Source organism: Trichosurus vulpecula, chromosome 8 (assembly GCF_011100635.1).
Source record: "Trichosurus vulpecula isolate mTriVul1 chromosome 8, mTriVul1.pri, whole genome shotgun sequence".
Taxonomy (NCBI): Eukaryota; Metazoa; Chordata; class Mammalia; order Diprotodontia; family Phalangeridae; genus Trichosurus; species Trichosurus vulpecula.
The window spans coordinates 88,531,048-88,549,702 of record NC_050580.1 but is presented as its reverse complement, the minus strand read 5'-3'; the positions used below and the strand labels follow the sequence as shown (position 1 = coordinate 88,549,702).

General features: G+C 35.2%; 1 protein-coding gene across 3 annotated transcripts in view; it reads left to right on the top strand.

The window, feature by feature from the left end:
* Window positions 1–18,655, top strand: part of BUB3 (BUB3 mitotic checkpoint protein) — a 46,508-nt gene that overhangs the window by 7,447 nt on the left and 20,406 nt on the right. Inside the window, exons 6-8 of one of the 3 annotated variants that reach the window (XM_036735147.1) lie at window positions 695–872; window positions 1,166–1,382; window positions 3,545–3,904. In XM_036735147.1, coding sequence (XP_036591042.1) covers window positions 695–872; window positions 1,166–1,382; window positions 3,545–3,554 — 405 coding nt within the window. In that variant the 3' untranslated portion in view covers window positions 3,555–3,904. Of the gene's footprint in view, window positions 1–694; window positions 873–1,165; window positions 1,387–3,544; window positions 3,905–18,655 lie in introns of those variants that run through there. The other 2 variants (XM_036735144.1, XM_036735148.1) reach the window with 2 other exon arrangements.

The following is an 18,655-nucleotide window of genomic DNA, read 5'->3' as shown; positions in this document are numbered from 1 at the left end:
AAAGTTTTTTAAAAAAGCTTAAATTTCATGCCATATTTGGAATTTTAATTTATTATTTGCAAAGGTGGATCCCTGATTAGGGAAAAGTGAATGGCGAAAGGGAAGGGAACAACATTTATTAACACCTACTGTGTGTCATTTAGTAAATGCCTACTATGAGCTAAGCCCTGTTTTCCTGTTATCACTGGAGAAATCTGTTTTGTATCTGAAATTTATGTTTTGTTCCTTTAGGCATTAATGTGACATCACCACTGACAGAGAAGATTCTCCTACTGATTGAGACTGTTTAATATATGTGTGTTTTCCTCAGAAGTGAAGCATTGAGCTTGAAAGATGCTTTCTTCATCAGATTTGAATCTTTTTGTATCAATCTAGCTGACCTTTCCAAGTATCAAAGAATTACTATTAAAGCACTTAATCAGAATTTAAATTTGCCTTACAAATCAACAGATTTGTTGAATGTCTACTATGTACAAGACACTGATGATGACTCATATGTAGAAACCCAGTTTTGCTTTAAGCAGAAAGCATTGATATTTAACTTCAGGAATTAGATTAACTGAATCACCAGCCTTTCTCAGCATTCCATTTATATCTTGAAATATCCACCTTTTGTTTGTGTTGGATTCAGAAAATAATGCTAAGTAAACTAACTAGATTTTTGCACTTTTTCTCTTTCTATTCTTATTGGCAGGGCTATGTGTTAAGCTCTATTGAAGGCCGAGTGGCAGTTGAATATTTGGACCCAAGTCCTGAGGTACAGAAGAAGAAATATGCATTCAAATGTCACAGACTAAAAGAAAATAATATTGAACAGATTTATCCTGTTAATGCCATTTCCTTTCACAACATTCACAACACATTTGCTACAGGTAAATTATTAAAATATAGGTTGTAATACTGCCACTGTTATCTTAAATAATTTTCCGTTTTTGCAGATATTTTTGATAATTATAGAACATTGAGTATTTAAATTTCATTTCTTTGCATTTTATGTTATGAAAAGTATTCTAAGACCTAAAAAGCAATGACAGGAATATTCTCTTGGTTAATTAGCTTTTATTCAATAAGTATATTAATCACAAGGAGCATTTCTGTTAAAATCTGTTTCTGTTCCTGTTGTTGACGTTCAGAAATAATGAATTTATTTTGAAACTGCTTACAGGTGGATCTGATGGATTTGTTAATATTTGGGATCCATTCAACAAGAAACGATTGTGCCAATTTCATCGGTATCCAACTAGCATAGCATCACTTGCCTTTAGTAATGATGGGACCACACTTGCAATAGCATCATCATATATGTATGAAATGGATGACACTGAACATCCTGAAGATGGTATCTTCATTCGCCAAGTGACAGATGCAGAAACAAAACCCAAGTGAGTATGCTTCACCTGTATTTGAGCCTTTTCTTGCATTCATCCTAGAATTTATTAATTTTTCCAAATTCATGAATAGCATTGTTGATGCCTGATAGATAGTATAGCTGACTGTAGGGTTGGAGTTGATTTTATCTTGTTCTCCCAAGCTTTCAATATCCGTAGGTTGATAGACGTATGATGGATAAAATTGTGCCTAGTTGTTTTGTAGAGAAGAATGTCAAACTCTTATTCTTCTTGAAAAGCCACCATTATTTGAATCTCTGGAGTTATTACTAGCTCATTGCTGCAAAATTAAGTTGAAGAATTCAAGAATAATTTAGTTAAGCATGTTCTTCTATTTAAAAGACTTAAGAATGTGAAATGGGTGAATATAGGGTTTACTGAAAATCATAAAGGTTATTTGTCCTTTCCTGGAATAGTTAATTTCTCTAGTTTTGAAAATCTAATAAAAGGTATCTTAGTCCTTTCATATTGACTTAAAGAGGCTGCGTATGTCAGTGGAGAAAGGCTTTTTATTTGGAATATTTCAACTAAATTAAAAAAGGAAACTTAATACTCAAGTATGTATGAAGTATTATTAAGTTTATGTATGCGACACATAGTTCAGCATGATGCATCTTTGTATTTCCCACAGCACCTAATGTGGGGGCCTGGCTGCATGTAGTAGATGCTCCAGAGATAGTTGTTGAAGTTACTTTTGCAGTTTGATTTCTAATAATTTTATAAATTTAAATTTAGTTTTGTCACCCTCATCAGTTAAACTTTATTCTGGCAAGTGGTAAAATAAGCAGTCTGTGCTTTATTGGGCATGATTTAAAAGTGAGTAGAATTTGAGGCTTGTTGAGTAAAAGCTGTATTCTTGCTTAATAAAAACCTGTTCTAGTTCTTTTGTTGCGGCTTGCCATTCTGATTTCATAAAGTTCTTTTCCTTTTTAACTTCTAGGAAATCATGTATATAACAGAATTTGACTTTAAATGTCATGTTGCTGATGGCAAAGCACTTTGCTGCCCTAATTAACAAAGAAGGGAATATCTGCTTAAAAATCACAAAAATTTTAAATGGCAAAAAAAGAGCTTTTTTAGCTTGCTATCTAAAGGTCATGAAATTATTTGCTGTAGTAAAGGTATTTGGAAGATCAGAGCTAGAATGACTGTGCTTTGGATTATATTCCTGTTTGGATTTTGCAGACTGTATAAAATTTGAGATTTGTGTCACTGTTTGAACAGAAATCTAAGCATATAGAAAACTTCCCCACATTTTTTACTAGACATTAAATAGTAAAGAGATAGCCCCCTTTGCTATTTGTTTTCCTTGCTACTTATAGTTGCTAATTCTGAAGCTGCTTCACTCTGCCTCATGAGGAGGTTAATCTACAATTAAACAATATTTCCTCTTGGCTCTCCATTATTTTCTGAAGCAGATGGTTCATCATTTCCTGGGCTTTTAAACAAAGCGAGGTTAAGGTTAGACTCTTGGGAATCAGCTAGTTTTCAATCTTATTAGGGTGCAGAAGGAAAACTAATAAGAACCTCATAACATCATTTTGTGACTGTAAACAATTATTTATTAGCAAACAATTGATCCCAGAAGGGCAAATTGTTTGAGTCAGTAATGAGCTGAGAAAAGACAGAGCATATCTGTGTATTTGGAAAATAATTGTAACGTAATTGCAGTACATTTAGACAGGCATCTATTTGGACCTGTTTCTATCTCTAAGTGAATTTTTGAAAACATTAATGAGTTTTGCATACTGTTCTGACATTTATATGATTCTTATGCCCGTTTCAGTTGCCTAGCCTCTGGTGATTAAGAATTTTTTAAATTGTAGTGAGAATGAAATTCATTTCATTATAATTTTGTCCAAAAATAAGCACTAATTTTGGCTTATTTCTGCTGCCTTCATCTAGTAGCATTTTCATTTATTAAGTTTAGAAGCCTGTTTTGCTTTAGTTATTTTTTTAATGTGGGCAAAAAGAATGTCTTTTTGAATAGTATTTGTTTTTAGCCAAAAATCTACTTGGCTCTTGATACATTTTTTTTTCTCATAACTTTTTATTAAGAGAGAGGTAATATTCTTTTACTTTACAAGTATTAATTTCAGTGGAAAGTTAGTGTAAGCCTTCAAACCATCTATTGAAATGTATTTTCTTCATTGCAGGTCTACCTAATCTAATCATCTTGTGGAAGTGTGGCTTCTCTGTGGAAAGTTTTTGTGTACTTCCTACAAAAGATACTTGTCCTTAAGGGATAATTTATAGTAAATATGGATGAACTCTTTTGTCATTGGATTTCTTTCTTTTCCCTTGTCTTAAAAGAAACCTGTGTATGTACCATTTAGTGCTTTTAAAAAAGTTTAGAATCAGGACTCCTGTGTTCTTGTGTTGTAACCTGAAAAGAAATTTCTTTTTGGAAATTTTTATCCTCCCCTTCTCCCTTCCCCCCCACTCCCCTAGCAGCTTGACTATTTGTAACACAAACTGTGCCATCTATTTCCTACTTAATAAATCAGTTTCAGAAACTGTTTTAAAATGTTTCATATTTTAAAATTTGGAAATTAGTGGAATCTACATGATAAGGCTGCCAGAAAGCAAAATTGCCCTTTTCAAGAGCATACTGGGGCTATATTTTACCCCTTTAGAGCCACAATTAATTCCATTTTAATTATGTTTAGTTTTGATAAACATTTGGGACTCAGTCCTGGAAAAAATGATCCCTTGAAGCTTTACTACTACTATCATCCATATCTCTTGAAGTTCTGTGTCCTTGTTGTGCAGGTCAGGTTTGCATTCTGCTTTGTATACAGCAGGGCTCTTCAGCCAACTATTCAGCTTCTCAAACTGAGCTTGGAACTTGTGAAATCAGTGACCTTTTTGTTCACTTCTTTAGTATCTCCAAAGTAGTACTCAAGTAGTAACATAAATCCTTGCACTGAAATAACTACATTTGCCTAAAGGCACATATACCTAGCCATCAAATTTAAAAGCAAAAACACTGAGGGATGGCAAATGTTATAACACATGGCTGGGTCTAATTTATTAATCTTTTGCTGTAATTTAAAATATTTTTGCAACCATTTGAGTAAATATAAAACCTGTATAGGATCTTAGAGTTGACTTTTTTAATCAATATTTTTTGTATCTACTCCATTTCGAATTTTCTATTTTTGTATGTTTCCTACAGTGATTAGCACAGTGATGGGTCATAGTGTAGGTGTTCAATAAATATTGTTGAATTAAAGGCGAATGGCTCTCCCCGTCTATTCAAAGTCAATAATATGATGTATAGTTTGAACTACCAGATAATTATATTAACCAAGATGTAATCTACTTATGGAAAATTCTTTTTTTGGAGAGGTTTACAATATCAGCAATATGTTTGATTGACCTCCATTGTTATGGTTATTGTTTGGTTTAGTTAATTTTTTTTTTTGAGTATAAGAAGTGTGGATAGGAGGCTGTTTGGAGTGACCATGGTAAGTCACAACCTGAGAGTCTGTTTCCTGATCTTTAAAATAAGGGGATGAAAGTATTTAACTAGATTAATGAACTATGATATCCCTTCTGTCTATAAGATGCTGAATAATCCAGATAATTATATAATTGAAGTGAACGTTGTACAGAATCGTGATCCTTAATATATTGGTGTTTGATACTTTGTAATATTTCATTATAGGAATACGTTGTAAAATGCATTGTAGGAATGCTTTAGATGTCCATGTAGCTGTTTTACTTTCATAAGGGTTCAGATCTTGAATCTGCTACTTAATAACGTGTGGAAATGTCATCTGATCTTTCTAGGTATTGGTTTTCTTTTTTTGCAAAGTTCAGTATTGGACTAGATGATATCTTAAGTTTTCTTCTAACTCCAAATACATATGATCCTATGAATTATTACACTTCAACCAGATTTCTTCTCTTCTATAAGTGGTATTACTCAGGTCTAGAATCAAAGGATTTTGAAACCTTAGAGCTGTCTTTCATTCTTTGCTCTATCCTGTTTCCAGTCAGTCATCAAGTCTTGTTAGTCCTACCCTAAAGACTCATAACATCCTTTCTTCTATTCTTATTAACCTTGTCAAAGGGTTTATCACTTTATACCTGGACTATGGAAATGTTATTCTAACTGGTCATCTTTGCCTTTATGTCTCCCAGTCCATTTCACATACCACATCTGGAGATTGTGTGTGGCCACAGAAACATCTTTTTTCAACTGATTAAAGGGGATCTTTGGGCTAGAAGGTTTGCCTCTATTCTAAAACTATTTCTAAACTACAATTTAGGTGTCTTGAGTGAGCTTCCTTAATCATCTTCCCTGAGTTCAGAGATCTGTTGTAATTTACTGTTCTCTTGTATGTTACTGTCACCATATTTTGGTGTTCAGTTCTGGCACTTATTCTTCTCCATCTTCCACTATATACTCCAGTTTAGAAGAGTATTTTCACATGGAAAAGGAACATTATATACAAATAACAAGGTTAAGGTTGCTAGGTATTTAAGAATGTGTCTACAAATATTACTCATGTAGACTGGGTGGTATCTGGAACTTGCAAATCTATTTTCTACTAAAGTTTCCCAGACCTAATTTTTCCTTATAATTCTCTTTAGGATTAGAGGGCTATATCCTAATCTTTTCTCCTTTTCTGGCCTACTATGAGATTAATGGACTCTCTCATGTTGAAGATAGATATTTCTCATCTTAGTGCTCTGGACTGAATTTATTTGCTTATTCTAAAAATCCTAGGCTCAATTAAGGAGCTTCCTGATACCTGTACAATTTTTGGTGCTCCATCCCCCCATCCCCCCCCATTCTTGTTTCATCATTGGCTTAACTAGATTTCTTTCCCTCCCCATACCACGCTTAATGCTCCAGATGGAGGAGAAGGTAAAAAACAAACCTCAAAACATTACAGTTGTATGTTAATGTCTGGAAAAATAAGTTAGCCTCCCAAAATGCTGGAGATAATTCCTTTTCCTTAAACCACATGATTAATCTTTACTGTGATATTTAATAATAATAGCTAACTTGTAGAGCTTTGTGGCTTAATTATTTTGCTGATCTGTTCAAAATCCTCAAAATGGATTCCCTCTTTACTATCCATATTAGGAGCATCTAACCCTGTTATGATAAATTCTTTAATTCCCTCAGAGCTTGAAGTAATGTAGTTAGGAAGGGGTTAAAACAGACAGTGGAGTTCCAGAATAGAATGGGAGAATAGATTGTCACTGGGAGCAAAGCACAGTTAAGTGGGAAGCTGAGCAAACTAAGGAAGGAGGCATTGAAATTTCATTTGATTTAGAGATTTACTGGTATATCCCCCTCCCCATCTCTTAGACCCCCAGTCCATTGAGTAAGACTCATAGACTATACTATACTCAGGCAGGCATTTATGGCTGTCTATAAGTCAGTCCATCTAATATCTTCCACAACTCCCAATATTAAATACTACTTTTTTACTCTTCCCTAAACCATGCCTTCATTCAGGAATCTTTAAGTATTTGCTCAAATTTTTTATTCCTGCCTGGAATATCATTTCCTTTTGTTTCTGTTTAACTGTACCCATTTTTTAATGTCTGATTTCACATGAGGCAATAAATAGTAAGTTAGAATATCTGTGTTCGTTTTTATTATTAGCATATCCATAATAACAGTTACATACTACTTGAGGATTCGCAGGGCATTTTATATAAATTATCTCATTTGGTGCTCACAACAACCTTGTGGAGATAGGTCATGTTGCTATTTCCATTTTATAGATGTGGAAATTGAGACCCAAGTTTGAATCATAGCCCTTTCACTTAGGAGCTTTGTCACCTTAGCCTCTGTGCCTCTCTACCACTTAGGAGTTGTAGGAAGCTGAATAGGATAAGAGCAGTATCATCAAACCATGTTTTGTAGAACCCTTTTCTGTGTGATCTAAATAGGAATTCTATCAGAAAATGTTAATATTTCCCTAAAATATTAAATGTGACACTTTATCGAAGTGTTTATGTGAGAGTTTTTCATCATGAAAACTGAATCCCATTTTATTCCAGGAGTATTCCATACATCTAAGCCTCCTAGACCTACAGCATTAATGGGTTCCCTCAATATATTTCTTTTTTTTTTTTTTGTTTGTTTTTTGGCAGGGCAATTGGGGTTAAGCGACTTGCCTAAGGTCACACAGCTAGTACACGTGTCAGGTGTCTGAGGTTGGATTTGAACTCAGGTCCTCCTGACTCCAGGACTGGTGCTCTACTCACTGTGCCACCTAGCTGCCCCCTTATCATTTATTTTGCTACAAATTATTGTACATGGGTCTGTAGTGATTTGCTATTATAAATGACAGGTCTTTTTTCCTTTTGTAAGAGGGGATATAATCTGTGCTTGTCTTTAAAGATAAAATTTGCATAATCTAACAGGTTGCATCCTGTCAGAATAGAAAGGTTTGTCACCAATTCTCAAATGAAATAGCCATATGAAAATATATCTGTGTTGTCATCTAAGATAAACTATAGATTTGGCTTCTTGGTCCTCTCTCCCTTGACTTCCCCACCTTACCCTTTGAAATGTCTTTGGGTAGCCCATCTCTCACTTTGGAAAGTACTGATTTAAGCTATTAGGACTGGTTACTGCAGTTTCTTTTAGAAATGGCATCATGCAACATTGCTTTGATTGGTACCAGTGCCAAGAGAAATGAAAGCTGCAGAGCTTAGCGGCCACAAGATACCAATTTGCCCATTATGTACAAAGGTCCCTTTTCCTTGATCAGTGGCGTGCTTTAACAATACTTTCATTTTAGAAGGATACCTACAGAACTTGTCCTAGTGTTGTGGCACGGCACCTGCTTCATTGGGAAGCATTTTTGTATACTGGTAGAAAAAATTCTTGAGATAGCAACTAGATCTTCTACCATGATTTATATGTGCTGTAATTGGAGGGTGGGAGAAATGGCTTGACTTAGCTTGTTCATTTAATATAACTCATGATTTGACCACAAAAACTTTGGGTACTAAACTTTTTCGTGTACAAGAATTTGTTTTACTACAAATCAAATGCAGTGTTTTATCACATGATTTTTAAATGACTTGGATGAAATAACAATAGAAAAGGAAAATTACACTTTGGAAAGGATATTGCCTCGTATTTCTTTCTCCTAACCCGACCACAGGTACGCTAAGCACTAAGGTTCTTCAGTAATGTGGAGTACGTGGGAGAGTTTATTTTCTTTGATTTTATTTCATTATATTTTTAAATTTCATTATGTCCAAGAAATATCTTTTCACCTCTGATCGTACTTGGCTGTGCAAATTCACAACTTTGTGCAGTTTACACAACTTGGAGAAGCCACATTAATTATACTTACTGGTCTCAAAAGTACCTAAGTTTGCTTTTTCAATGTAACAAAGTACCTTTCATCTGCTTTATAGGACTTTATTATAACCTGTCGCGGTAAGACTTCTGACCTTGTTATAACATCACTTTGTAATTCTTGAAATGACTTGGCTCCTGAAGATTTTCTTGCTACCAGCTGTGTTCCTAAGGAGCTCAGGGATGATTTGTTTTCATTGTTTCATTACCCCTATCTCCTGAGGCAGAGAAGAGCAACATTTCCTTTTGAAGTTTTGGATGATCCACTCACTGTCCCACACTAACATGGTATCTAGATTAGCATTCCTTACCTAAAGAAAATCCCTGGCACAAACCAAGCTCACAGGCTTATGAGGGGAGTGCTTTGTACACCTTCCTCATTTTAACCGTGCAGATTATAACCCTCACAGGACCCAGTGTGCTAGGGGAATTCCTCCAAGTCTCTAGACACTTTATAGGGCTGTCTACCATCTTTCAGCCCTCACTCTTAACGACATGACTGGCCCTACGTGTTCCGGATGCATGTCTCTGGCCTTTTTGCAAACACTCATGCGTCACATGTGTGTGAATGGCAGTTTGCTACGTCAAGAGGCCGTGTTGTATAAGGGAAAACAATGGACTTGGAACCATAGGATCCAGGTTCCAATACTGGCTCTGCTTCTGTGTAATGTGGGGCAAGAAATGTATCTCCCCGGGTTTCCCTTTCTTTATCTGTAAAATATTGTCCAAGTGATTTTTAAAGGTTCTTTGAAACTCCAAATCATAAGAAAAGTGGATGATGTAAGTACAAAAAGTTTTTTTTAGTGGGCATGTATTTCACCTAGTTTGCTGGTGGAATTCTGGCTGTTCGTGATTTTCTTTCCTGAATAGGCAGCAATGGGGGTGTCTGTGAGGTGTCTGCATCGACAATGAGTTGACACTTAGTCCATGTGCTAGATGACAAAAAATTCAGTGTGTTAACTATTTTTTTTTTTATCAAATGTAAATCAACTTCTTGTTTGCCAGTAGGAATCAAAGGTGCTAATACTTTCTATTGGTATTTTGATGCATAGTTACCTATCTTTACTGAAGGTGGCATCTTAATTTATTGAATCCTAAACTGAATCTGCTTGGTTAATTTTATAGTATGGCTCATGAGCACTTAATTCAGTGAACAAAATGAAGTGCTGACTATGAGTGAGGCACTGTGCTAGTGCTGGGAATAAGAAGATGAAAACAAAATTGTCCCTGCCTTTAAGGAGTTTTTATTCTACTGGGTGGTCCAGCATAGATTCAATTAAATACAAGGTAATTACAGAAGGGAGAGAATGTTAATGATCAACGCAATAAGGAAGGGGGGGTGCTTTTCATTCATGCAAGTGGTGGTATCTGAACTTGGTCTTTTAAGACTGATAAAGATTCTTGATGGTTGAGATGAGGAAGGCATGCACTAGTTTAATCCAATACCTTCCCTTCTTCAACAGTTTGCCTTTTTGGAAGCTAAGAAAGCAGCGAACTAGTTTGGCAAGAACACAGGGCATAAAATGGCAGTAGTAGGCAATAAGAGGAAAAGTAGAGCCAAATTGTCACCGATTTTAAGCACTAGGTAGAGCATTTTGTATTTTGTCTTAGAGGCAAGAGAGCCAAAGAAAATTTTTGATTGAAGTAGTGGCATGATAGATCACACTTATTAGGTAATTTTGTACCTTCCTAGAACATAGTTTGAATGTAGAGAGACTTGAAGCAAAGAGACCAATTAGGGGACTGTTCCAATTGAGAGCCGATGATGGCATGAATTAGTGCTTGTTATGTGGAAAAAATGTATTATCAATAAGATTTGGCAACTTAATGGGTAATGAGTGTGAGGACAAGGGAAACATCAATGATGACTTTAAGATTGATTTTCAACCTGGATGACTAGGTGGCTCTCAACAGAAGGTGAGAAGTTTGGGAGAAGATACAGGTTTAAAGGTGAATATGAGGTTTCCGTGTTGACTTTAAAATGTCATTAGGACATCTAAGGAGAGATATCTAGGTGACAGTTTATGTAACTAGAATTCAGAAGAAAGATGGAGTCATCTGCATATCGACCTAGGGCTTAGAACAGAACCTTGAGGATACTATACTCATGGGGGTAAGAAATACGTAATTTAGCAGAGGACATTGAACAAAGTAGGAGAACAAAGAGAGCAAAGTCACAGAAGCAAAGTCCAGAGAGTACTTAAATAAAGGTGTCAAAAGGTGCAGAGAGGTCATGGAAGAAAGAAGTTTGAGGAAAGGCCATTGGATTTAGTAATAGATTTTGGTAAACCTCGGAGAGACTAGTTTCAGTATAGTTGTATGATTGGAAGCTATATCGCAAGACAATGAGTAAGTGACACAGAAATGGAAGTCGTGATTCCAGATAATTTTTCAAGGATTTTAGCAGACAGTGAAGAAAGCTCCATGGTAGATTGAGAGGATTCGAGGATCAAAAGAGATTATTTACGGATGAGAAAAATAGACACATTTTAGGCATCAGGGAAGGAGCTGACAGAGATATGGAAGAAGAGAAGTGATGTGCTAGTCTTTTTTGGAAGAGGAGGGAAGAGGATTAGATCAGGGCATATGTAAATGGGTTGGCATTGGTAAGAAGGACCACCTCAACTTAGTGCAAAGGAAGGAGGAGAGGGCTGTAGCTGTAGAGGAGTTTTGAAATGTGGTAGAGGAGGAGGTAAGAGGATTGATGACCTCAAATTTTTCGGGAAGTTTGGAAGAGCCATTAAAGGGCACATGATAAAGAGTAAACAAGGGAAAAGTTAAAGATTGCTGTGCAATAGTGAATACTCAATTGAAATCATTTACCAAGACTTTGTAGTGGACCTATTCAACGTGGTTTCGTGACTTTCTCTGGTTTTCAGGTGCATGAGAATAAGAGCTTAAGAGTCAAAGATGGTAATTACTTAGGGTTGAAGATATGGCAGAGTATAAAAGGCAGTATGAGAGAATGAGGGATTCAGAAGTGGAGGAGAGTATATTAATTCAACCAATAAAGTAGGGTCAAGATTATGGAGAAGGAAATGTGAGGCCAGTTCAGAGATGATGAACAGGGAGAAGTGGAGGGTATTAGAGGTGATTATGAGGTTAGAAAATGCCAAATACATGGATAAATTGGTCAGTAGTCAGAAGAAGGTCTTAAGGGTGAAGGACCTTGTTCTGACATGTGAACGTTGGTTGAAAGAACTGATGTTTATTCTCTAGAAGAGAAAACTTAGGGGGACAAGTCCTTGAAAGGCTGTCTTTTGGAGGAAGGATTAGATTTGTTCTGCTTAGTCTGAGAGACTAGAATTATAAGCAGTTGTTGGAAATTGCAGAGGCAAATTTCAGCTTGTAATGAATAACTTTCTAATGATTAACACTACCGTTAATGGAATGTGCTACTTGAGAGGTTACTCCTCAGTGGAAGTCTCATGAGAAGACTACATGCCCCTTTGTTGGGCATGTTACAGATGTTCTTAACCTTTTTTGTGGCATGGACTCTTGTGGCAATGTCTGGTAAAACCTCTGTGCCCCTTCTCACGGTAGTGTTTTTAAAATGCACGAAATACAGAGGATTATAATAGAAACCAATTACATTGAAATAAAATTATCAAAATATTTTTTCAAAAAATCTAGGTGACAGATCCTGGGTTAAGAATCCCTGTTATAGAAAGATTTTTGTAAGAGATCACAAGCTTCTGAGATCTTCTGAGTCTTCCAACTCTGAGATTTCTCTGAGTAGGTTTAAGAGTGAGAGAGAAAAGGAAGAACACAAAATTATGATCTCAGAAGGTAATTTTTTTTTCTTTAAACTATTACTGATGTATTTTTTTATACTAGTATCTTCCCTTACCATTCTCATGTTGCCCTCCCAACCTTCTTATAAAAAAGAAAAACCGTGAAGGTAATTATAGAAGGGAGAGAATGTTAATGATCAACGCAATAAGGAAGGGGGGGTGGATTTCATTCATGCAAGTGGTGGTATCTGAACTTGGTCTTTTAAGACTGATAAAGATTCTTGATGGTTGAGATGAGGAAGGCAAGAGGAAGAACTTGTTTCATTACTAGTTTTCAAAAACCAAGATTGATCATTGCATTTAATCTGATTCCTTAGGTCTTTTAGTGTTGTTCTAATTTACATTATTTAGTTACTTATGTATATGTATTTTCCTGAGTCTGCTTTCTTTGCTCTGAATTATTTCATGTCTTCCCATGTTTTTCTGAATTTGTAATTTGTCTTTTCTTATAGTACAATAATACTCCATTATATTCATATACTGTAACCTGTTCAGTCGTTCCCCATTTGATAGGGACTGACTTTGTTCCAGTTTTTTTGCTCATACAAAAAGTACTGCTTTGAATATTTAGTACTTATAGAATCTTTGTGTGTGTGTGGTTATGTGGTAGAAAGGACACAGAACTTGGAGCCCATTTAAAATCCTGACTCTACTACTTATTCTTCCGACATGACATTGGGCAGATTACTTCTCTGGGCCTCAGTTTCTTTATCTGTCAAATGAAGGCGTTTGACTAGGTGACGTCTCTGCACTTCTAGCTTTAGATCTATAAGATCCTGTGGCTTTCACACCCTTGGAGTACATGGCCAATAGTGGGATCATTGGGTCAAACATTCTCTAAATAGTTTAAATAGCATACTTACATCAGCTATCTTTGAATTTTTTTTCCTTTTTTAATTTCTATTAGCTGCATTGATTTTTTTTCTAGTTTTTGTAAAAACTAATTGAAATGAGCTATTTTTACTAGTTTGCCTCTGAGCTTTATTTGATAATGAATTCTCTATAGCTGTGAAAGTATTTCCTAATATCTTCTAAATGTTTATAGTGTCAGCCTTTTACTTTTAGGTCACTTATCCATTGGAACTTGTGTGTGTGTGTGTGTGTACATGTGTGTGTACATACCATTTTATAACATATGAGATGCTAATTGAAGTGTAATCTTTTGCCACAATTGTTTCGAATTTTTCCAGCAGTTCTCAAATAGGGAAGTCTTTCTCCCTAGTACTTCATGTCTTGGGGTTTATTGATCACTGGGCTACAGTGTACGTTGAGTCAAACGAAGTCAGCAAGCATCTTTAAAGCTCATATGATGTGCCAGGAACTGTAGTAGGTACTGGGGATAAAAGGGCAAAAATAGCCATCACATCCAATCCCTCCACATCCCAGTTCTTTCTTAGTCTATTCCTTCCCTGGCTACATTCTACTGCCTTTCCCATTTTGACTTCTTAGTGAACTAGTCCAACTCTACATTGTCCTCTCTCAAGTCCGCTGTCCCCTTATTGTATCACTGATCTTGCCCTACCAAACCTCAGCCTTCTATTCCGTTTTATTCATATGCTGCTGAATGAAGATGGAGAAAATTAGGAAACTGCTGACTAGGTCCCCTACAAATTTATGTTAACATCATTTCAACTGGGCCCTTACTGTAGCAGGGCAATCCTTTTATACCTCCCTAATCCACTAACCCACTCATCACATCAACTTTTGGAAACCTCCATTCCTTCTTAAATCTCCCGTCCCTCCCCTTCTCACCCTTTTATCAGAGAATCTTGTCTCATTTTTCTTTAAAAATAATAAATTTTATTGATATTTTCTTTTTGTTGCATCACCATAGTTATCCCAATCCCATCCCCTCCCAGAGACATGCCATATGACAATTAGTAATTTTTGGAGAGTAAAAAAAAAAACCCAGCAAAACTTATTGTTACACGTTGCACGTTTTCAGACTTTTTCAATGTATCATTTGTGGATCTCCCACCTCCATGAAGGAGATTGAAACTGCCTTTTCATCTCTTTGTAATGATCTTTGTAATTTTGTTACATTTACTTCTGATTTTTTTGGGCGGTTTTCCTCCTATTTCTCTGCAAAAATTGAGGCCATTAATTGAGAGCTTCCTCGTCTCTTTTCCTCATCTCACATTCTTCAGCTGCTTTCAGCCACTATTTCATCTGTCTCACATGAACAACTGACCCTTCTTGCCAAGGCAAACTCCTTTGCATGTACAAGTGATCTCATTCCATGTCTCTTCTCCAGCAGATTACTCTCTGCCATCCCCACTCTTTCACTCATTTTCAGTCTCTTCCTTTGTATGGGTTGCTTCCCTGATACCTACTAATGTGCCTGTGTATTCCATCCCCCATCCTCAAAAAATGCTCACTGGATAGGTCCATTCCTGCTGGTTGTAGTCCTATCTTTCTCATCTTTTTTGTTTCTAAACTTCTTGAGAAGGCTTGTCTATAGTCAGTGCTTCCCCATCCTTTCCCCTTCTCTAAACTCTGTAGTTTGGTTTCCAACTTCATCATTTAACTTAAATTGTTCTCTCCAAAGTTATCAACGATACCTTGGATTGTTCCTTCTCAATTTCATTTGCTAAAGCTTCTTCCCAGTCATACCCACCTATGGTGGGTGTCCCCCTGGACTCCATCCTGGACCCTCTTCTGTATTATAGAGCAGTGGTGATAAACTCAAATAGAAACAGGAACTACTAATCCATACGTAAGGATCCTTATAGACAGTGTATTGATTTAATTTCCAAATATAATATTAATAATATTTTATTGTATATTTTGTTAAAGATTTCCCAATTGCATTTTAATCTGGTTTAGGCCGTACTGGGGAGTGTTGTGGGCAGTGTGTTTGACATTTCTGCTACAGGCAATCCTATCAGTTCCCATGGATTGTTATCGTATCTTTGCAGAGGATTCTCAGATCTAGTTATCTAGCCCTAACTTCTATCCTAGCCTCCAGCCTCTTATTTCTTACTGCCTGTTATATATCTTGAATTGGCTATCCCACAGGCATCTTAAGCTCAACATTTCCAGAACTGAATTCATCTTTCTTTCCAAACCTTCTAGTCTTCTACACTTAATTATTATTGTCAAGGGCACTACCATTATCCTAGTCACCAAAGTTTGAAACCTTGACTTTGCACTCTTCTCCCCTTTCCCCCCTTTCCAAACTGTTGCCATATCCTGTAGATTTTACCTTTGTAACATCTCTTCTGTATGTTCCCTTCTTCCTTTTGATATTGCCACCACCCTGGTGCAGGTTGTCATCACTTCATGAATTGCCTTCAGATCTCCATGCCACAAGTCTCTTCCCAACATATAGTCCATTCTTCACTCAGGTATCAGATTGACCTTTTTAAAGTGCAGATATGACTGTGTCATCATCCCTGTACCCACTCAGTAAACTTCATTCATTATCACTTTTAGGATTAAATATAAAATCATCTAGTGTTCAAAGCCCTTTATAACCTACCTGCTTCCTACTTTTCCTGTTTTCTTACACCTTGTTCCCCTTTGCCAACTCTGCTATCAAGTGACATCGACCTCCTTGTTCTTTATACAAGATGCTGTATCTCTCATTTGTGGGCATTTTCACTGACTGTCCACCTTGCCTGGAATACTCTACATCCTTATCTCTATCTCCTTGATTCCTTGACTTCCTTCAGATCTGAGCTAAGATCCCACTTTCTTCTGCTAGGAGCCTTTCCTGATGATCTCCATTAATGCTAGTGCTTTTTCATTGTTGATTACCTCCAATTTATCTTACCTGTATCTTGTTTTTACTTGGTTGTTTGCATATTGTCTCTTCCCCTCCATTAGACTGATCTCTTTGAGACCAGGGACTGGTTCTCCCCCTACTCTTCCCACCCCCTTTCATTGTATCTCCAGGTCTTAGCACAGAGTCTGGCACATAATGATGCTTAATAAATGCCTGTTGAATTCATTTGTCCAGAGTATTCGTTTCTTAGTTTTGCTTTTCTGTTTTTTTATAAGCAGCACAAAATAACTGATTACTGCTTTATAAAATGGTTTTATGTCTGGAAATTTTTTTAAACTTTTAAATATTATTTCTCTTGGAATTTTTGAATTTGTTCCTCCAAACAAATATCGATATTATTTTGTCTAGTTCTATATAGCAATCTCATAGTAGTGTGGTATAGCACTAAACCTGTAAATTGAGTAGTTTCATTTTTGATATATTGACCCATTTACTATTACCATATTATTCCATTCACTTGTCCTCCTATTACTTATCTAAAAATTGTTTTGTAGTGTTTTTAAAATTTTTCTTCTTAGGGTAAATAGGCTAACTCCTGGCTGTTTTTGCATTTTGTTATTACTTTGAATGAAATTTCCTTATTTTTCTTGGCTTCGTTAACAATATTCAGAAATGCCAATTTTATTTTTGGGAAAAAAAAATTTGTTCCACTACTTGATTAAAGCTATGAAGGAAGACTTAGGTTTCAATAACATTTCTGGTATTTATTAGTTGATTGACCATGCGCAAATTACATAGCCTTTCAGTGTTTCTGTTTCTTCATCTTTAAAATGGGGAAAATAATGCTTGTAGTCATATCTTACAAGGTTGTTTTCAGGTGCAAATGATAGAGTGTATAGATGTTCTTTTGCATATATAAGCATATATACATGTATACACATATAGCTCTTTTAATATTTTAAGGATGTAAATATTAGTTATTGTTTCAATTTTTGGTTGATTTTAAAATCATTGGACACATATAATTTTGTTTACTTTTCACCTCTGCATATTGTATGGTGTGTATTTCTAGCAGCATTTATCAAATAATATCAGAAGCATTGGTCATTTTCACTATGCCCTTAATCTTATTGGAAAATGTTCTATGCTGTCTTTGTTACAAATAGTGTTAGTTCTTTATTTCAGATAGATAACTTTGAATCTTATTAGGGAAAAAATTTATTAAGTATTCTTCTTGGTTCATGGCTTTTTCTGTATTGATAAAATTTTATGATTTTATTATTTTTGTTATTAATCTGATTTATAGTCTTCCTCATGTTAACCTATCCTTCCGTTTTTTGTATGAATCCAAGTTAGTCACACTAAAATTTAGACAATATATTGCTGTAGTCTCCTTGTTAATGTTTTATTTAATATTTTTGTATTAATATTCATCAGTGATATTAAATTATAGTTTATTTTTCTCTGCTTCATTTCTCCTGAATTAGGAGAATTTTGGTAATGTTCAGTCTCTGTTTTGGCAGTTTGTGTAGCATGCGGGCTTTTATACCAAATACCAAATATTTCTCTAAGTATTTGTTAGAATTCATTTATAAGTCCAATAGACCTGAGTTTTTATGGCTTGCTTCATTCTGAGATTAGATTTTCTATTTCATTAATTTGGATATCATTTTTTCGGTAAATATTCATCCAATTCATTTGTTTTGAATTTTGTTACTATATAATTCAGTAAAGCGGTTTCTGATGATTTTCATTTTTTTCCCCCATTTGTTGTGAATCCTTTTTCATTTTGATAATTTGGTAAAATTGTTTTTTCTCCTAGGAGTGAGGTGTGTAGGAATATTACATTTGCTAGTGGTTTGCATATTTTATGAATAATAATTGCCCTTGGTTTAGTTTTTCAGCTTTTAATGTTTTTGTTTTTAATTTTTTTTCCCTCTTTTTCTCCCTTTTGTTCTTTTTTCACCCTAATTTTTAGGGGTTCTACTTCTGTGTTTATTTGAGAATTATGTCTTCATTTTTGTTCTTTTTTCTTCCAGATATGTTTTTAATTTTTTTGCTTTTTTTTAATGTAATTGTTGAGAGATTTTTTTTCCCCATCCCACAAATTTTGATGTTTTCTCATTGTCCTTTTTTAAAAATCATTACATGATTTGTTCTTTTCTCTATTCATTCTTTAAGCTTATTGTTCATACTTCCTTTATTAATTACAATTTTAATTTGATCATCTTTAAAGCATATTTAATATTTTCACCTTTCTGCCTTTATGCATTTACATGTGATCAATTTGACAAAGGTACGCATGATTTTGAAGGTATTTGTGCTTCTTAAAATTACTAATTAGTAATTTTCAAAGGAGGCTGTACTTTTTTAATCTGTATAGATTCATTTCTTAGTCTGT